The sequence below is a fragment of the Harmonia axyridis genome, chromosome 2 (assembly GCF_914767665.1).
Source record: "Harmonia axyridis chromosome 2, icHarAxyr1.1, whole genome shotgun sequence".
NCBI lineage: Eukaryota > Metazoa > Arthropoda > Insecta > Coleoptera > Coccinellidae > Harmonia > Harmonia axyridis.
In genome coordinates this window covers 1,883,831-1,900,129 of record NC_059502.1, presented here as the reverse complement: position 1 = coordinate 1,900,129, position 16,299 = coordinate 1,883,831, and the positions used below count along the sequence as shown (strand labels likewise).

Sequence of the window (16,299 nt, the reverse complement as noted above, 5' to 3'; positions counted from 1 at the left end):
TGAAAAATCTCCAACTTTCTTTATCTCCTCTCTTAAAAAATCGGCCCTTCACAATTCGTTATTTTTGGTCTTGTACTACTATTAATAGTTTTTATGTGAAAACGCCGACATTCCCGTAGAACCTATCAAAATCCATATAAAATTTCACTAAAATCGGCATTATAGAATATTCAGGTCATAGGAATTAATTTCACATTTGGGAATGCGCAATGCCTTGAAAATGTACTGAAATTACTTTGAAACCACCATCTGTGGCCCAAACAGATTACCCACACCGAATCTCATTAAAATCGAATGAAAATTGTAGAAGTTAAGAACGTTTCAAGGATTTGCATACACACAGACTGACAGACACGAAATAAAAAGTGTTCAGAACGGTCTTAAATGGATTTTGCGAGTGGAAATTTTGAATTGGGAGACCCAAAAATTGTTCCTTCACAAAACTTTCACTACCTTGAAGAAAATTAGAAAGTTTTTTACATTTTTATGAAGTCGACCAACGTCTAAAAATAACGTAAACGTTTATCTTTAGAATAATTCGCTCAAATATCAAGTACGTGAATTTTCCCGGCTAGACTACCAAACGAACCGATAAAAATAAGGTACTTTGATCGAAAATATTTCCACTGTTTGCTCGAATCAGATTCCATGAATCGTTAAGCCAAGGGATTAACCTGAGGATAAGGTTATTGCTGTCTTTTCCTTTCGATTTATCTTTAATCTTCAAATCCCGGATTAAAGAATTAGCTCGCATGAGGTATTTATTGAGACGAACCGATGCGGAATTTTGAAATACCTTTTGCAGTAGTAGCTTCAAAATGTTGGTTAAAATTTTGGCTCCCTTGATTCTAGTGAGTTGCGTTTTAGCCACGGACTCCGAAGATTTCGTGGCAAAGTTGAAAAACATTACAACACAAGGTAATTAATAACAATAAAATACAAAAAACTGGGATTATTTTTGAAGTATAACTTTTCATTATACCTTTTAAATTATTTTTCTTTGTTGACATATCTTCATTTCAATTTTTCATACCTACATCATATCATAAACCTTGTGTTTTGAACTCAAATGCTTGCCAAATCTAAAGATCAAAATAGACCTCATTTCAAAGGGTGCTTGGATAACAAAAACACCTGTGAACTGCAATTGAAGTTCTTGAAACGTGCATTAATGGCATATTTATACACATGACTATAGAGAAACTCATTAACGATTTATCCTAACACAAAAAAAAATGTGTTTTACATACATTGTTTCCCAACTATCACCTGACAATTCAATAATTTTTTCAGAACAATTGCACTTTGTTCAGTACCACGTGGCGAAGGGGTATTTCTTATCCAACAATTTCTCTACTGATGGATTTGTAAGTTTCAGAAACACATTACCTTACGTTGAACCTAAATCTTCCAGTCAACTCAGAACAATCTTTTTCTTATCTCGTATTTTCCTAGGACAATGGTTTTTCCGATGACTACAGTAGAGGCATGTTTGAAGCTTTCCTCGAAATCACAAGAAAACAAAACGAAGGTATTGGAATGAGTCTCACAAGCACAAAATTGGGATCGCAGATTTGCGGCCCACACGGGCCTTGCTTCGATCCCGATGACGCTGGAACGCACCCTTGAGGAACACCTTTCAATATTCTTGAAATTTGTAAAATTAAACTACCTACTTGAATATATATTTTTTATAATCTCATCGAGCTCTGTTTCTCGCCTCATTCAAGTTTTACAGAGAAAAAAAAGGTCTGTTTTTATTAAAAAAAAAATCAACAACATGAAGTCGGTTGAAAACAATTTATATCCTTTTAGTAGGGATTGAATAATAAAATGTTCATTTTTGCTTTATAACTGAATTTTTAGATTTACATTCTTTTAATGAAAGATCTAACATGATGACCCTCTGGAAAATCTCACGTATGGATAATAAACTAAACTGAAGTAAAAAAAAGATAAAATAATCGGCAAGATAACTAAATCACAAAAGACTTATATACTTAGAATGTATTTAATTAATGGAATAATTCAGTTTTACAATTTAGAAAACATTGTCGACATCATAATCAGCTGTCAATCCACTTAGGTGAGATTTTCCAAAATGGCCGACCTTTCTCCTATCAGCAACATCTCGGTTTACCTGAAAAGATAAAAAAACAACTCAATCAATTTTATCTTTTCCGGCAAACAAAAACAACGCAACATTTTACAGAAAAGCATTTATTCAAGACACAACGAACAAGACAATTCAAATTTTGTACGTGGCCAAAGCAGGAGGCTCACACCTCCCAGCATAGCACATCGCAAACAGCATGATCTCTAAAGAACTGCTCAAATCTAGAGAGTCGATAACCGCGTTTGTTCTGTTCGGACTGAGCACCCTGTATTTGAGCTCATCGTTCACGAAGATCTGATAGCCGGTGACACCGTTAAGGTTGGATGGTCCACGCCACTTTATGAGGATGCTGTCGATGGTGACTCTTCGTATGTCTAATATCTCCATACCCGAGACGTCTTGGTGCTTCGGGCAAGTGTGCGCGTCTTCTTTGGCACCTGGAAGATACCTGTCGAGCTCCAAGATAGGCTCTAGCTTGTTGTCGAAACGACACGCTGAACTGCGTTTAGACTGCAACTTAGACCCTACGGCATGCTTAGGCCTTGGCAGGAAATCACACACGTAAGTCCTGGTGAAGTCCGGAGTAAACCTCTCCTTAGGATGCGCCAGGTCGTGAAGAAGATCCGCGAATACACCAGACTGGCTCCTCAACTTCAATTCGTCGGTCATGGCGTCGATGATGCGATCCTTATCCTTGCATTTCTCCTGCAGGTTGTTCAGTTTCATCTTCATCTTGGACACGGTGGTCTCGAAGACCGAAGCTTGTTTCACCAACGGCTTCAGGTCAGCCTCCGCTTGATCGCAGGTGCACCCTATCTTGTTCAGCACGCCCCTGAGCTCGTCTTTGACCCTGTCGGCGTCTCCGATCAACTGGCATTCTTCGCCTCCGCCAATGTTAGGATCTGGGCAAGGTTTACACCGGCATGGCGTTTTACAATCGCAAGGTATAAGCTTACGAGAAGGCTCGGTGACTGCTACCTCCACCTCTTGGTCCGAACAACATATGTCGCAATTTTTACACTCGCCGATAGGCTCATTGGTTTGCCTGTCGGTTGGTAAACAAGGACAAGGGCCTTCCGGGTGATCTCCCTTACTCTTCTCGTTGTCCTGGAATTTACCGGTACATGTGGGGCATTCGCACGTAGCGCAATCGCAAGGCACCTTTTTATCGTACGCTACATTCTTCATTTTTTCATCGTGCTCGATTTTGCGCAGTGTGCTTTTCAAGTTTTTGATAGCCAGCGGTTTTTTGTCGGAACAAGGATCGCACTCGCATTTTTGGCAGTCGCAAGTGAGTTCGGTAGCGTCCCCTATTTGTTCCTCGTTTACCGGGCAAGGTTTGCATAAGCACTTCGGAAGGCATACGCACTCTTTGTCTTTGGCTGGTCGCGGAGCTGAACCCTCGTTTACTGGGCAATGGTCGCACAAGCATTTCGGTAGACATGCGCATTTTTCTTTTTCGGTAGGTTTTTCGCCAACGCCGTGAAGTGGACCCTCGTTTACTGGGCAATGGTCGCAAAGACATTTCGGCAGACACGCGCATTTTTCCTTTTCTGCAGGTTTCTCGCCAACGCCGTGCAGTGGACCTTTGGGACCCTCTTTTACTGGGCAATGCTCACAAAGGCATTTCGGTAGACAAGCGCATTCTTCTTTCAGCGCAGTTTTCGGGGCAACGCCGAGCTCTTTGCCTATCGGAGACTGAGCCCCTTTTACTGGGCAATGGTCGCAAAGACATTTCGGTAGACAGGCGCATTCTTCTTTACCGCCTGGTTTTCTACCTACCTCCCCAGCGGCAGCGTTTACCGGGCAATGCTCGCACAGACATTTTGGAAGACACGCGCAAGCCCCATGCGGCGCCTCCTTATCCCTAGTCTTCGGGTCCGAACAGAACAGACACTCGCACAGCTTACAGTCGCAGTTCATGGCCGAGAACGGATAAGTAGCCGGAGGCGGTCTATTAACGAAATCGCCTATACCGGCCATATCGCCGCAGACCTGACACTCGCAAAGGGCGCAGTCGCAATTACCTGAAGGGCCCTTCTTCTCCTTCTTGGCTGGCTTGCAATCGCAGGGCGCCCTGGCCTTCTCCGGGTAACCGCAGGGCTTGCACTCGCACGTCTTGCAATCGCACACAGCCTTCTTGTCCTCGTCCGGAGGCAGGCAGGCGCAGTTCACCACGCTCTTCCAGGTGTCGGGAAGCCTGGTGCCTGAAACTTCGGTCTTGGAGGCGTTCACGTTGATCTTGGACGAACCGACTGCGATGTCCGTCTTTTTTGACGCCATTTGGGCGCAACGCTTGCAGGCCGTGTCTTTCTGTTGGGTCTTCGACGGGCCCCTAGAGGGCGGCTTGGGCCTCTTGCTCTCGTCCATGCAGGGATTGCAGGCACACGCTCCCCCGCAGTCGCAGGGTAGACTGACGTTCATCACGGTGATCTCCGGCGGTTTCGACAGCTCGAAAATCGCCGTCGAGGTTAGGTTCTTGCTGTAGCAGAAGCCGCAGTCGCACTTGTCGCAGTCGCATGGCGCAGTCGCCTTCTTGAAGTTGCAGGGGTTGCAGATGCAGTCGACGCAGGTGCAGTCTTCACCGTGCTGCACATTGTCCCCTTGGTGTTTGGGGATGGCTTTCTCCTTGTCGGCGCCGCACTTGCACTTCTTCTCAGGAGGAGCTTCCTGCTTCTTTCTCGCGCAGTTGCATTGTTCCATAGCCGGCGATCTTGCCTTGTCGGCTAGGGGGTCTATCTCGAGGAGACGGTCGATCCGTTGCTCCAGGTCTTGGTTGTTGCGAGGTTGGTTCTTCTTTTCTTGATCATCCTTGTCTTTCTGGTTCGAACAGCTGCATACGTAACATTGGTACATTTGGTCGGGGATGGTTTGGTATGTGTCGAAAGGGGTGCAGCCTGGAAAAGTGCATTTTAATATCAATAAGAGTTGTTAAGAGACTGAAAAAAGAATTCATCTGAGATTTCTCCTTGGGTTTGCTTTTCCTGCACTCTATAAAGTTAAAAATTATGAGATAGAAGCGTACTTTGAAGAGAGTTCTAATACTGCTGTAAAAATCTCTTCGTCTTCATGTTGAATCCTATCGTGAAAACTTCCATCAAGTTTTAAGCACATAAAAGTTGTGCTCGGAGCCAAAAAAAATAATCCTCAATCCATATGAAACCGCCAATAATGATTACATATCTTTCTCAAGCATAGACAACTCCATCGAAAGTGGTAAACAAAAAAAGCATGGTATACGATAATATTGAACCAATACAGCATAAATAAATAGTTTACCTTCAGTCATCAACTCCGACACTATCTTCTCGTCCATTTCTCTGCAAAGCTCTGCTTTGACATCAACCACAGCCTGCGTTGTGGGCTGAACGTCTTCCGCTACAACCCTACCTCTATCTTCCAATCTCGCTATGCCGAAATCCCCCACGTTCGGGTCCTTCGATGACAGCTTCAGCCTCTCCAAATCGATCTTCAGACCGCCCAGCGATAGGGTGGCGGATTTGCAGATCCTCAAATACTCAGACGTGCTGCCTCTCTTCTCGTACATGGATTTGGACTGTCTCAGCACGATCTTGCCGCTCAAGAGGTTGATATTCTGAGACATCTCGTAAAACTCAGTTATCTGGCCTTCCTTCGGGACTTGCAAGCAACTAGTGGAGCTTCTGGTGTTCTTCAGCGACTCGTGTGAGGTCCTATGGATTTCCTGAGGCGCCGATGATGCTCGCTGTTGATCCAGATCATCTAGGGGTAGTCTACTGCCCAGCTGGATTTCAGTTTCTGATGGAGTAAATTCTTCGGAGATCTCCACAGGAGGTGCTCTTAGGATACCTTCCCTTACAAGGATTTCTGCAGTTGAAAATTGGCCTGGTTTGTCCACGTTTGATTCTTCATCCATTCTCTCTGATGAATCTTCTGTAAGCGTACTCCTTTCTGTATCTTCTTCTTCAGCAGAAACATCATTATCGGTTCTAGTTGAATCAGTCTGATCTTCATCGCCCTCACTTATGGTTTCGAGTACATCGGGATATAACAAACTGCAAGAGGACTTCATTTGATCGGCTTCTTTGGAATACGTCTCAACGTCCGTTAAAGACTGCCTAGACGATAGTCTGAACGATTCAGGCTCGCTTGTGATATCTTCATGAACGTTAACCTTTCGTCTCATCGGCTTAGCTGTGAGTATCAGGTCTTGAAGCAAAGCTTCTTCCTTCGGGTCTTCTAGGAACTTGACGTTCTTCCATTCTCCAGTCATGAAAGGATGTGTTTCTCCTGCCCCTATCAAGATGAAATTGTTGTTCACCACAACTTTTCCGTAGGGCGTTGTATTGTTAGCATCTTTTTCTGTTTTCACCTCGTCCTTATCTACTACTTTATTCTGGTCTACTTCTGCTTCTACTTTACCCATATCTGCCGAGTTCTTCTGATCTATTGCAGCCTTATCTACCAAATTCTCCTGATTTTCTCCGGTCGGTTTTTCTTCGTCATCACATAGTCCCCCACAAGTCTTACTCTTGTTGCAGTCTACTTCGGGGCAACCATCAGCCGATGTGGCCTTGTCCTCACACTGCCCTTCGCAGGTAGTTTCGGTACAGTCCGGAGGACCTTCAGGTAGCTGGAGAAGTGTACCATCTAGGTAATCATCCATCTTGTGGCGATCGACGAGCTTGGTAACTATCTCCACCTTTCCGTCTGCTAGGTAGTTGACTTTGGTCTCGATGACACCCGGTGGACCTTCGGTGGTGATCTCCAAAGAGCCCGTCTTCGCTATTGTCGTGACAACGTGTATATCCTTCGGTGGTTTGTCCAGAACATCGCATGTTGTGTCCACAGTCAATTTGTCCTTCATGGATTTATTCAAGGTTTGATCATGAGCCTTTGAGGTACCCGCTCCGACGGAAAATTGTCCTGGAGGAATGCTCAAAGTACCCAGGTTCTTAACGGCGATAACTTCTTCAGAAGGCCCGGTTCTCTTCGTGTCCATGTCCGAACAGCAACAAACTGTATCGATCGATGCTTTCTGTAGCGGATGGTCACATTCGTTTTGGGCAGGACAACAAGTACATCCTTTGGACGCTGTCTTTCTCATGGGAGCTGTAGAAGTCTGCTTGGTCGCTTTTATATTCATCATTGGTACGGATGCAAGTGATTCTGAAGGAGAACATCCACATGTAACTTCTTCTCCTTCGAAGTCTTTTTGATTAATCCTCGGTCTGATCCTTAAGGAAGAATTGGAGCACACGCAGCTTACAACTTCTTCAACCTTAGATTGGGTATTAGATACCTTGAGATCGCTTCCGCATGAACATGAAGTAGTGGATACTTGGTGGATCTTCCCTTTCCTCTTCTTCCTCTGCTGAGCGCCCTTTTCAGCTACGAATTCCGTTAGCTGTCTTATGTTTTCAGCAGTTTCTGTAAGTCCCGAAGGTACATCTGACACACATGGACAAACCTCCTTCAAGGTATCTCCTAATTTCTTGGCTATATGACCCAAATCTTCAGATTCGTCGCCTTTTGCTTGTACTTTACTCTTCGCCTTTCTCTTAGCCAAAGCACTCTTGAATTTCAGTATATTTTCTGCTTCCTTCATTTGCTGCTTCAACAGGTCATCCTCCAAGCTGGTGCATTTATTCGTGAGACAGCACAAGTCGTTTTTTAATTTGGAGTTGACGCTGTTGAGGTCTACCATCGTGCAACAAGCTTGGCAGAGTTTAGCTTTGACTTCGTTGATCTGTTTGAGATAAAAATCCTCTTTCATCTTGGATTTGACCTGGAGGTCCTTTATGTCGCTTTCTAACTTCGCGCACTTATCCCGCTGGTCCTCCAAACTTCTTCTTAAAGGCCCTTCGACACGTTCGAAGCAGTGTTTGAGCTCCAGGCGTAAATCTTCTAGTTCGTTTCTCAGTTTTTTGTTCTCTTCCTCCAAACCTTCGGTTAGTCTCTTGAATTCTTCGTTCATCGGGTCTGGTTTCTTCTGTTTCTTCATAGCTTCACGTAAATCGTGTATCGCGTTGAGGTAGGAATGTTCTCTTTTCTCTAAATCTTCAATTTTTTGTTGCATGTTCTTCTCTGCTTTCACTAAATCGGCGAGTTTGTCCATGTAATAGATGTCTGTAGTTTTCAGGGAGAAAGTGCTTGGGTTCTCGTCTATTTTTCCTTGATTGTTGACGTAGAAGTCACAGGAAGGGTTCGAACATCCATCTGATGCTTCAGGTACTTGTAAAGGACACTGATTGGAGTCTACGTTGAGTGGAGCTTTGGGATCTGTGATATGACAGGCGCACAACAAATCCTCTCCAACTTTAGGATCTCCACACTTGCAACTGCCCAATATCAAGTTCTTTCCTTTCTCAACCCAGCACTGCACCAAACTCGGCTTTTCCAGTTTTTCAGGGACGCAGTCATAATCATCTCCTGCCTTCTGCTTCTCCATTATCTCTTGCAACTGCTCCAGTCTCTTCTTCAAGCATACCTCTTGCTGTTTCAAACTTTCGTTCCTTCGCTCGTATTTCTCCTTCATTGCTTCCCAAAAAGCCATCTGGTTATTGTTTGGCTCAGCCATTTTGGAAGGATCGCTTCGAATTTTGGATCGGAACAATATTTTCTAAATCATTTATTTATCCATGAACGAAAATTTTCAAGGTGACATTTCGAACGACAATTTTTGTAATGTTGGCGTTCGAAATAATTTTTTTCGTGTTTCAAGGACGACGCGATCAGAAATAATCGAATATATCGGACAATATTGGATGTGTTTGCAATTTTCTCTCCATTTTAGTTAAAATTCCCCGAATGAAACTTCTGGGTTTTGAAATTACCATTCAAATTCACAAGGAAGAAACAGTTGTTGCCTATATATTCAAGTGATTGTCTAATTTATGTTAGAAGTGTGTGTTTTGATCAGATTTTGAAAATATTATCAAAATTGGAATAAAGTTGAATGAAGAAATATAAGCTCTGGACATCTATTGGAAAACACTCCAACTAAACTGAAAATATGGAAATTTATGTCATCCATCCTGTCATATGTCTCCTGAGTCCTGCCAAAAACGTCAAAACCAATTGACAAATGTTAGTTCTTTTCGTCGTTATTTGTAAATCCTTTATTTTGAAGCGATTATCAAATTAATATATAATTTGAAAATGCATTTTTAATTTTATAAGTCGAATTGAATCCACTCATTCCTTAGTATTATACATATAATCAGTAAAGATTGAATTGTCTCCACACACAAACTCAGGATGGCTGCAGGAACAACCCTTCAAAAAGCTATAGAATTGGTGACAAAAGCGACCGAAGAAGATAGGAATAAAAATTATGAAGAAGCTCTAAGGTTATATGAACATGGGGTTGAGTATTTCCTTCATGCAATTAAATGTGAGTTATTGATATTTGCCTCAAGGTTATGAGGTTGTCATTTTTCTCTGGGCATTTATTTTGGTTTTTAGACGAGGCTCAAGGAGAAAAGGCGAAAGAAAGTATAAGAGCTAAATGTACACAATATTTGGAAAGAGCCGAAAAGTTGAAAGAGTCTCTGAAAAAGGGACACAGGAAACCAATTAAGGATGGGGAAAATGGATCTAAGTATGTCATAATCTTATAAGATTGGAAAACATTCTTCAAAAACTGTTGAACAATTACCATTGAGAAAATAATCAACCATAAAATTAGTCCCTGCATGTCATATCATTAATTCAATCTCAATGTGAAATTCCCACAGTATAATAGAATGACTGTTTTCCTTATACATGCAGTAACTATTCATTATAGATTTTGTTGTTGCCTGTGCTCATTTAATGAAAATATTTAATGCTTCTCCATTCATATTCTGCTTTTAATTCTCTTGAACTGACTGCAGAGATGATAAGAAAAGTGATAGTGATGAAGAAGATGGAGAGGACCCTGAGAAGAAAAAATTGGAGGGTAGACTAGAAGGGGCTATAGTTGTTGAAAAACCAAATGTTAAGTGGTCTGATGTGGCTGGACTAGATGCTGCTAAGGAGGCGTTGAAGGAAGCTGTCATCCTGCCTATCAAATTTCCCCATTTATTCAGTGGTAAAAGAGCACCATGGAAGGGTATTCTTTTGTTCGGGGTAAGATTTTTATGTCCTATATATTGAATTACCCCAAATAATAATCTTATCATTCAAAAACTATTGGTTGTAATTTTAGTGACCATTCTGAAAATTTCAGAAAATCTTGATTTAAGTGATGGGCTTTTCAATAGAAATGATATAATATAAAATGGTCATATTGGCAACATAAACATTAGGAAAGAGTGTATATTTTCATGATTGCATGGCATATAACATATAACCTACTGAACAAAAACGACATAAGAAATGTCAAAAACAATACAGTGTTGCCATTATAACCATTTTAAATTGTGTCATTCCTATTGGAAAACCCTTTATGCACTTTCGTGTAATATTTGCACTATTTTTTTCTCATACTGGTTCATAAATTGCACATTATAGCCCCCTGGTACTGGTAAATCTTACTTGGCCAAGGCTGTAGCAACCGAAGCCAATAACTCCACCTTCTTCTCCGTATCGTCATCGGATCTAGTATCAAAATGGCTGGGTGAATCAGAGAAGTTAGTAAAAAGCCTTTTCGAAATGGCCAGATCACATAAACCCAGTATAATCTTCATAGACGAAATTGACTCATTGTGTTCGTCTAGATCGGACAACGAATCGGAATCTGCTCGTAGGATAAAGACAGAGTTCCTCATCCAAATGCAGGGTGAGTGGAAGGGAATTTTGAAGGTCTTACAGTGCAATACTTTCTTCTAGATCCAGTTCTGATTGATTCAAAGTCAACTAAATCTTGATTCTTCCAATGTTATTTTTAAGATGTGAGGTGTTTTTTTTTATAAAATCTGTTGTTTTATAGGTGTTGGGCATGACACGGATGGTATTTTAGTTTTGGGAGCCACCAATATACCGTGGGTACTGGATTCTGCCATCCGTAGGAGATTTGAGAGAAGAATCTACATACCTCTGCCTGAAGAACATGCCCGTGTCACCATGTTCAAGATTCACTTGGGAAACACACAAACTACCTTGTCCGAAGAAGATATAAAAGAATTAGGTCGAAGGACTGAAGGGTAAGTTCGGTTAGACTTTCAACTCTGGTTTTAAAAAGAAATTTAATGATTATTTTGTTCAATTTACCAAACGTGAAATTTTAATTTTGTTCTTTCAAATTATGTTGATAATAACAAACATTTGTGTAGAGGGTGTCTCAAATTCGATGTTCATCAACAGCATCTCGAGAACTATAAGACTTTGAGAAAAAGAGGACCCCAAATTTCTTTTGTCACAAGCATTTTTTAATTACTCTAAAACGGTAATTAATTTCAAATAAGATTCGAATTTGGGACACCCTATATGTTATTATCGTTTTTTTCAAATTGCATAAAAATTTATTTGTATATTTTCAGATATTCGGGAGCTGATATCAGCATTGTAGTAAAAGATGCCCTGATGCAGCCTGTGCGTAAAGTACAAACTGCTACCCATTTCAAGAAAGTCAGAGGACCTAGCCCTAAGGACCCCAATTTAATGGTTGACGATTTGATGACCCCTTGTTCACCTGGGGATCCGGGAGCTATTGAAATGTCTTGGTCAGAGTTGGAAGGAGATAAATTAGCCGAACCGCCTGTTACTATGGTATAAACGATAAAAAATCATATTTTTTTTTAATTTATTTTATTAATAATTTTCAGGGTGATATACTCAAATCTTTGGCCACCTCTAAGCCAACTGTCAATGAAGAGGACCTAGTAAGGCTTCAGAAATTCACCGCCGACTTTGGTCAAGAAGGATAGGAAGTTTGATCACACTTATACGTTTTTAGGATAATAAAATATATTGCGAATATAGTTATTTCCGAAGTCCAATTGAAGTATATATTTCAGTGAATTATAAATAATTCTCAAACATTATTTCCTAAGTGTTGCTTTATTTTCTTAATAAATATTTGCTCTAACTATATGAATTATTATAAAAAGCCTTACTTAAGTGTTTTAAGCATTTATTGTTTATATTTCGAAAAGTTTTAATAAATTCTAAGACGAATTGTTTATATCTTACAATTGCAAAGAAATGTTTGGAAAGGAGACAAATATGAAAAACTATCGAGGATCTCTATAAGAGATTTCTCTCACTGTATGCACTCAGACCTAATACAGAAGTGATGGCACATTAATTATTATGAATTTTCTGATGAGATCAGCTTCAAAATTTGATTAACAAAGAATCTTCAATCCTGAACGAACTTGGAGCTAGTATATATTTTATTCAACAGTTCGATTCGAAGTGTCGAAATGATTCAAGATCCAAATCAAAAATTTGAAATTAGTTTTATTTTAGAATTTTGGATAAAACATCATTATCTATTGAAGAAAGATTTTACAAATCAATTAGATAGATAAAACTCATTAACGATAATAAAGGTCTATTATTGAAAATAATAACATAATAACTCTTATGTTTGTTAGATCAAATATCCCGTTTATGTTTTGCGGAGTAGTTAATATGATCTGACATGTGAGCTAAATTCTAACCTTACTGTAAAAATATAAATTGTTTTATAATAACTATAAAAATAGAATTTTGTATTTTGAAACTATGTAAAGCTTTTTGCAGTCAAAAAACTTATAAGAATATCCTCTTTGCACCATTATAAATCAATAGCAATGTCTTGTAAACGTGCAACGTTTATAAGACATATTTCTAGGAATAACCATTTAGGACAAAATTATTTTAATAAATATGTAAATGATAATTTCCAAAGAAGAAAGAAATTCGATTTTAATCTAGGTGATCACAGAAATTATCATTCATCAAGAGAACCAAGATCGACCATTGTGAAACTCACACCGCAAGAAGTAAGAATATAATCGTTATCTTGAAAAAAGGTTCCTAATCAATTGATTACATGATTACAGGTAGACAATATATTACGTGCCAATGAATATACTCATGACTTCAGTGAGGGATCTGTTAAATCTTATGACTCAAATCAGTTAGCCTCCAATAATCCAATTGAAGACACAAGATCAGAAGCTTCATGTCTGTTGACATCTGGTGAGTTTCATTAAGAAATTTTTATAGATACTTATTTTATCTGTAAATTTCCTATAAGGTTTTTTAGTTGGAGTTTTCGATGGTCATGGAGGTGGTTCCTGTGCTCAAGTAGTAGCTAAAAGACTATACCCTTATATTACTGCTTGTCTCCTCCCACAAGATCAATTGTTAAATTATATTTCCTCACACAAATCAGCTTCAGATTCTATAAAATTATTTAAGGCCTATAATAATAAGGTTCAGTTAGTAGATGATGTTCGTGATATTTACAGAAAAAGCTTTAAAAGGTTTCTGGATAATCTAGTCAAGGTAAGGTACTAAAAATTCGAATTGTATTCCAATTTTAACTGATGATCATTTTTATTGTTGACAATTTTAGGGTGATTATAGAGAGGGTTTTGATATGGACACTGCCTTAGTGAAAGCCTTCATGAGCTTAGATGATGATCTTTCAAGAGAAGGTTTGCCTGACAAAGATGGCAAATTCAACAGAAAGACACTTTCAGTTGCAATGTCCGGTTGTGTATCTTGTGTTGCTCATATTGATGGTCCCCATTTACATATTGCCAATGTTGGAGATTGCAGTGCCGTCTTAGGTAAAACTATCATCCTGATTTAATTTGCTTGAAAAGATTTTGTGGTGAACCGTTTTTGTTTAATTTTGTTATTTTATTGGAAAAATTTTTCTTTCAGGTTCTTTGTCAGAAACAAATACATGGACTGCCAAAAAACTCACGGATGAACATAATATCGAAAATCATGCCGAAGTTCAAAGAATTCTTTCCGAACATCCTCCAAGTGAAAAAAATACAGTTATTCGAATTGGGAGACTTTTAGGTCAATTGGCTCCACTTCGAGCCATGGGAGATTTTAGGTGAGAATTGTTCAAAAATTTTAGTCATACGCTTATTGTTGTCATTGTTTGAACTTATTTTTTTTTTTTATATACATACCTTGAGTTTATATTGGTGTTTTTTTTTTAAATAAAAGCACTTAGATTTTATATTACTGTATATTTAACCTGTAAGCTTGGTGCAACACTTCTAACTTTCTAACAACGGTTAAAAACTAAATAATATGAATGAACGGTTATAAAATTAGAACATTATCACAGTAAACAGTCTTGGACAACACTAGGGAATGTTCATTTGAACTACCGAGTTCACTGTCGCCATCTAGACTAGGTAGAATTATGTTTAAATTATTTTTATTGATTGTGGGTTTTTTATATATATATGATTTAATTTTTTTCTCAGGTTCAAATGGAGCAAGCAAATAATGTCTCAATATGTGGCCAAACATTTCGGCCCTAACGTAATACCTCAAAACTACTTCACTCCTCCCTATCTCACGGCTAGGCCTGACATCGTGCATCATCGGCTAACACCAAGAGATAAGTTTTTGATAATTGCCACCGATGGACTTTGGGATATGGTTTCACCCCTTCAAACGGTGCGTCTAGTAGGTGAACACATGAAAGGGAAGGTAACATTGAGCCCTCTCAAATTGCCACAAAAAAACATGAAATTGGGAGAGATCAACGAGATACTTCTACAGCGAAAAGAAGGGATGAAAACCAAACCTAGGGACTCTAACGCAGCAACTCATCTTATAAGGAACGCTTTAGGCGGTACAGACTATGGAATCGATCATAATAAATTGTCCCAGCTACTAAGTTTACCCGACGATGTTGTCAGAGTTTTTAGAGACGATATTACTATCACTGTTGTATATTTCGATTCGGAATTTTTGAGACACTGCCCGGTTTAGTTCTTAAACATTTAGAAATATTTGGAAGATGTTCTTTTATGTGTTGGTTGATTGCCATTTTTTGGGTTCGATCAGAAGTTGAATTGAGACGTTCAGTTCATGGGGAATTACATGCAAAATCTTTGCAAATTTTTTGTGAAAATGTCGAAATATGTGATGGTTAGAATATTGAACATCTTGAATTGAATTTAACAAAACGCTTGATTGGCAATATTGACTGATGGTAAAGACACTTTTATACTTTTTAAACAAAAGTCTCGAAAGAATTTTTCCATTTTCAAATATTGAACAATTCAATGAAATGGTTCATTCAAATTATATGATGTTCATTCAAATTGATGATGTAAATGTACATCATCAAGGGACTGAAATGCTAAAGAAAATTGAATCGTTTTATTTAAATTATTATCGCCTAAAAAGATTCAATGTAATAGAACATATTATATTAATTTTTTACATTTCAATGTAATATTGATACAATATTGCAGATATTGTGAAAATTGTATGGAATATATTGTTTTATTCCATTATACGATGGATTTCCATGAAACAATTAAGTCTCCCGAAAAAACTATTTACATTTTCTTCACACCATCCTGTATTTCTTGATTATACTTTTGGTAATAGCATCCCTAATAACAATAATTTGTTGAACCCTGTAACTCCCATGGAAAAGATTGAAAGTTGATTGTGACGCTGGAACCGAATAGAATTTAACTATGTACAAGGTCAATTAGTGAAAGATTTAATCTCCTCCGTTAGATTTTGATCTAGCCAGGAGTATTTTTCAAGTTGTGCAATATAGTTGTAGATAATTTGGATTATAATAGAAATTTTGAAAAATGTGATAATGCGGTGGTTAACATAAAGAAAAGAATTTGAAAGTGAGATGGTAATGTGAAAGCAAGTAAGGCTAGGTGTAAATATTTTGTCCAGTGATCAGGTTGTGTTCATGTGCTTCCTAAAATTGCACAAATATTTCGGAACTTTACAATGATATGCTCATACATTGTACATACTTCAGCTTTTAGCTGTTCTATTTATTAATTAGATTATATCTTCTTTATTGAAGTTAATAAAACCCCAACTTGTTATTTTTGACTCTTATTATTATTGCCCCCAGTGTTTTCTACATTCAATATGATCTGATGAAAACTTGTTAAGAAAATTTCAAACATTGAAATGGGATCAATTTGATTTTCTTCAAGGATAAAGGGCTATTTATTTTTTGAAAAAGTTTTGAGAAGGAAAATAGAAAAACTACTATAATCTTGTGCAAGTTTATTACACAAAAACTGAGATTATATTGTTGACAAATTCAC

General features: G+C 38.7%; 4 protein-coding genes across 5 annotated transcripts; 3 read left to right on the top strand and 1 right to left on the bottom strand.

The window, feature by feature from the left end:
* Positions 1-758: 758 nt before the first annotated feature.
* On the top strand, positions 759-1,702 carry LOC123672204. Its single transcript, XM_045606218.1, has 3 exons — positions 759-918; positions 1,294-1,367; positions 1,456-1,702. The coding sequence occupies exons 1-3, from the start codon at positions 819-821 to the stop codon at positions 1,627-1,629; spliced, it is 348 nt and encodes a 115-aa protein (XP_045462174.1). The 5' UTR covers positions 759-818; the 3' UTR covers positions 1,630-1,702.
* Positions 1,703-2,204: 502 nt separating this feature from the next.
* On the bottom strand, positions 2,205-8,805 carry LOC123672202. Its single transcript, XM_045606216.1, has 2 exons — positions 5,396-8,805; positions 2,205-5,013 (listed from the first exon to the last, which is right to left on the bottom strand). Exons 1-2 carry the CDS (start codon positions 8,673-8,675, stop codon positions 2,249-2,251), a joined length of 6,045 nt encoding a protein of 2,014 aa, XP_045462172.1. The 5' UTR covers positions 8,676-8,805; the 3' UTR covers positions 2,205-2,248.
* A 347-nt stretch (positions 8,806-9,152) lies between these two features.
* LOC123672203 (vacuolar protein sorting-associated protein 4) lies at positions 9,153-12,107 on the top strand. Its single transcript, XM_045606217.1, has 7 exons — positions 9,153-9,491; positions 9,563-9,698; positions 9,973-10,207; positions 10,592-10,859; positions 11,010-11,223; positions 11,560-11,788; positions 11,845-12,107. Exons 1-7 carry the CDS (start codon positions 9,356-9,358, stop codon positions 11,944-11,946), a joined length of 1,320 nt encoding a protein of 439 aa, XP_045462173.1. The 5' UTR covers positions 9,153-9,355; the 3' UTR covers positions 11,947-12,107.
* A 539-nt stretch (positions 12,108-12,646) lies between these two features.
* Positions 12,647-16,071, top strand: LOC123673877 (pyruvate dehydrogenase [acetyl-transferring]-phosphatase 1, mitochondrial). 2 transcript variants are annotated; one of them, XM_045608610.1, is made up of 6 exons: positions 12,647-13,008; positions 13,069-13,207; positions 13,266-13,516; positions 13,587-13,803; positions 13,901-14,081; positions 14,464-16,071. In XM_045608610.1, the coding sequence occupies exons 1-6, from the start codon at positions 12,817-12,819 to the stop codon at positions 14,975-14,977; spliced, it is 1,494 nt and encodes a 497-aa protein (XP_045464566.1). In that variant the 5' UTR covers positions 12,647-12,816; the 3' UTR covers positions 14,978-16,071. The 2 variants fall into 2 exon arrangements, with proteins under 2 accessions (XP_045464566.1, XP_045464567.1); XM_045608611.1 differs by having other exon boundaries at positions 12,666-13,008; positions 13,275-13,516.
* The last annotated feature ends 228 nt before the right edge of the window (positions 16,072-16,299 follow it).

Bases quoted from the DNA above. Each gene is read 5' to 3' on its own strand.
- LOC123672203 (XM_045606217.1), top strand. From the start codon at position 9,356: ATGGCTGCAGGAACAACCCTTCAAAAAGCTATAGAATTGGTGACAAAA. The intron at 9,492-9,562 runs GTGAGTTATTGA...TTTGGTTTTTAG, and splicing joins TTTCCTTCATGCAATTAAAT to ACGAGGCTCAAGGAGAAAAG. The intron at 10,860-11,009 runs GTGAGTGGAAGG...GTTGTTTTATAG, and splicing joins GTTCCTCATCCAAATGCAGG to GTGTTGGGCATGACACGGAT.
- LOC123672202 (XM_045606216.1), bottom strand. From the start codon at position 8,675: ATGGCTGAGCCAAACAATAACCAGATGGCTTTTTGGGAAGCAATGAAG. The intron at 5,014-5,395 runs GTAAACTATTTA...GCACTTTTCCAG, and splicing joins GTCGGAGTTGATGACTGAAG to GCTGCACCCCTTTCGACACA.
- LOC123672204 (XM_045606218.1), top strand. From the start codon at position 819: ATGTTGGTTAAAATTTTGGCTCCCTTGATTCTAGTGAGTTGCGTTTTA. The intron at 919-1,293 runs GTAATTAATAAC...TAATTTTTTCAG, and splicing joins GAAAAACATTACAACACAAG to AACAATTGCACTTTGTTCAG. The intron at 1,368-1,455 runs GTAAGTTTCAGA...GTATTTTCCTAG, and splicing joins ATTTCTCTACTGATGGATTT to GACAATGGTTTTTCCGATGA.
- LOC123673877 (XM_045608610.1), top strand. From the start codon at position 12,817: ATGTCTTGTAAACGTGCAACGTTTATAAGACATATTTCTAGGAATAAC. The intron at 13,804-13,900 runs GTAAAACTATCA...TTTTTCTTTCAG, and splicing joins AGATTGCAGTGCCGTCTTAG to GTTCTTTGTCAGAAACAAAT. The intron at 14,082-14,463 runs GTGAGAATTGTT...TTTTTTTCTCAG, and splicing joins CGAGCCATGGGAGATTTTAG to GTTCAAATGGAGCAAGCAAA.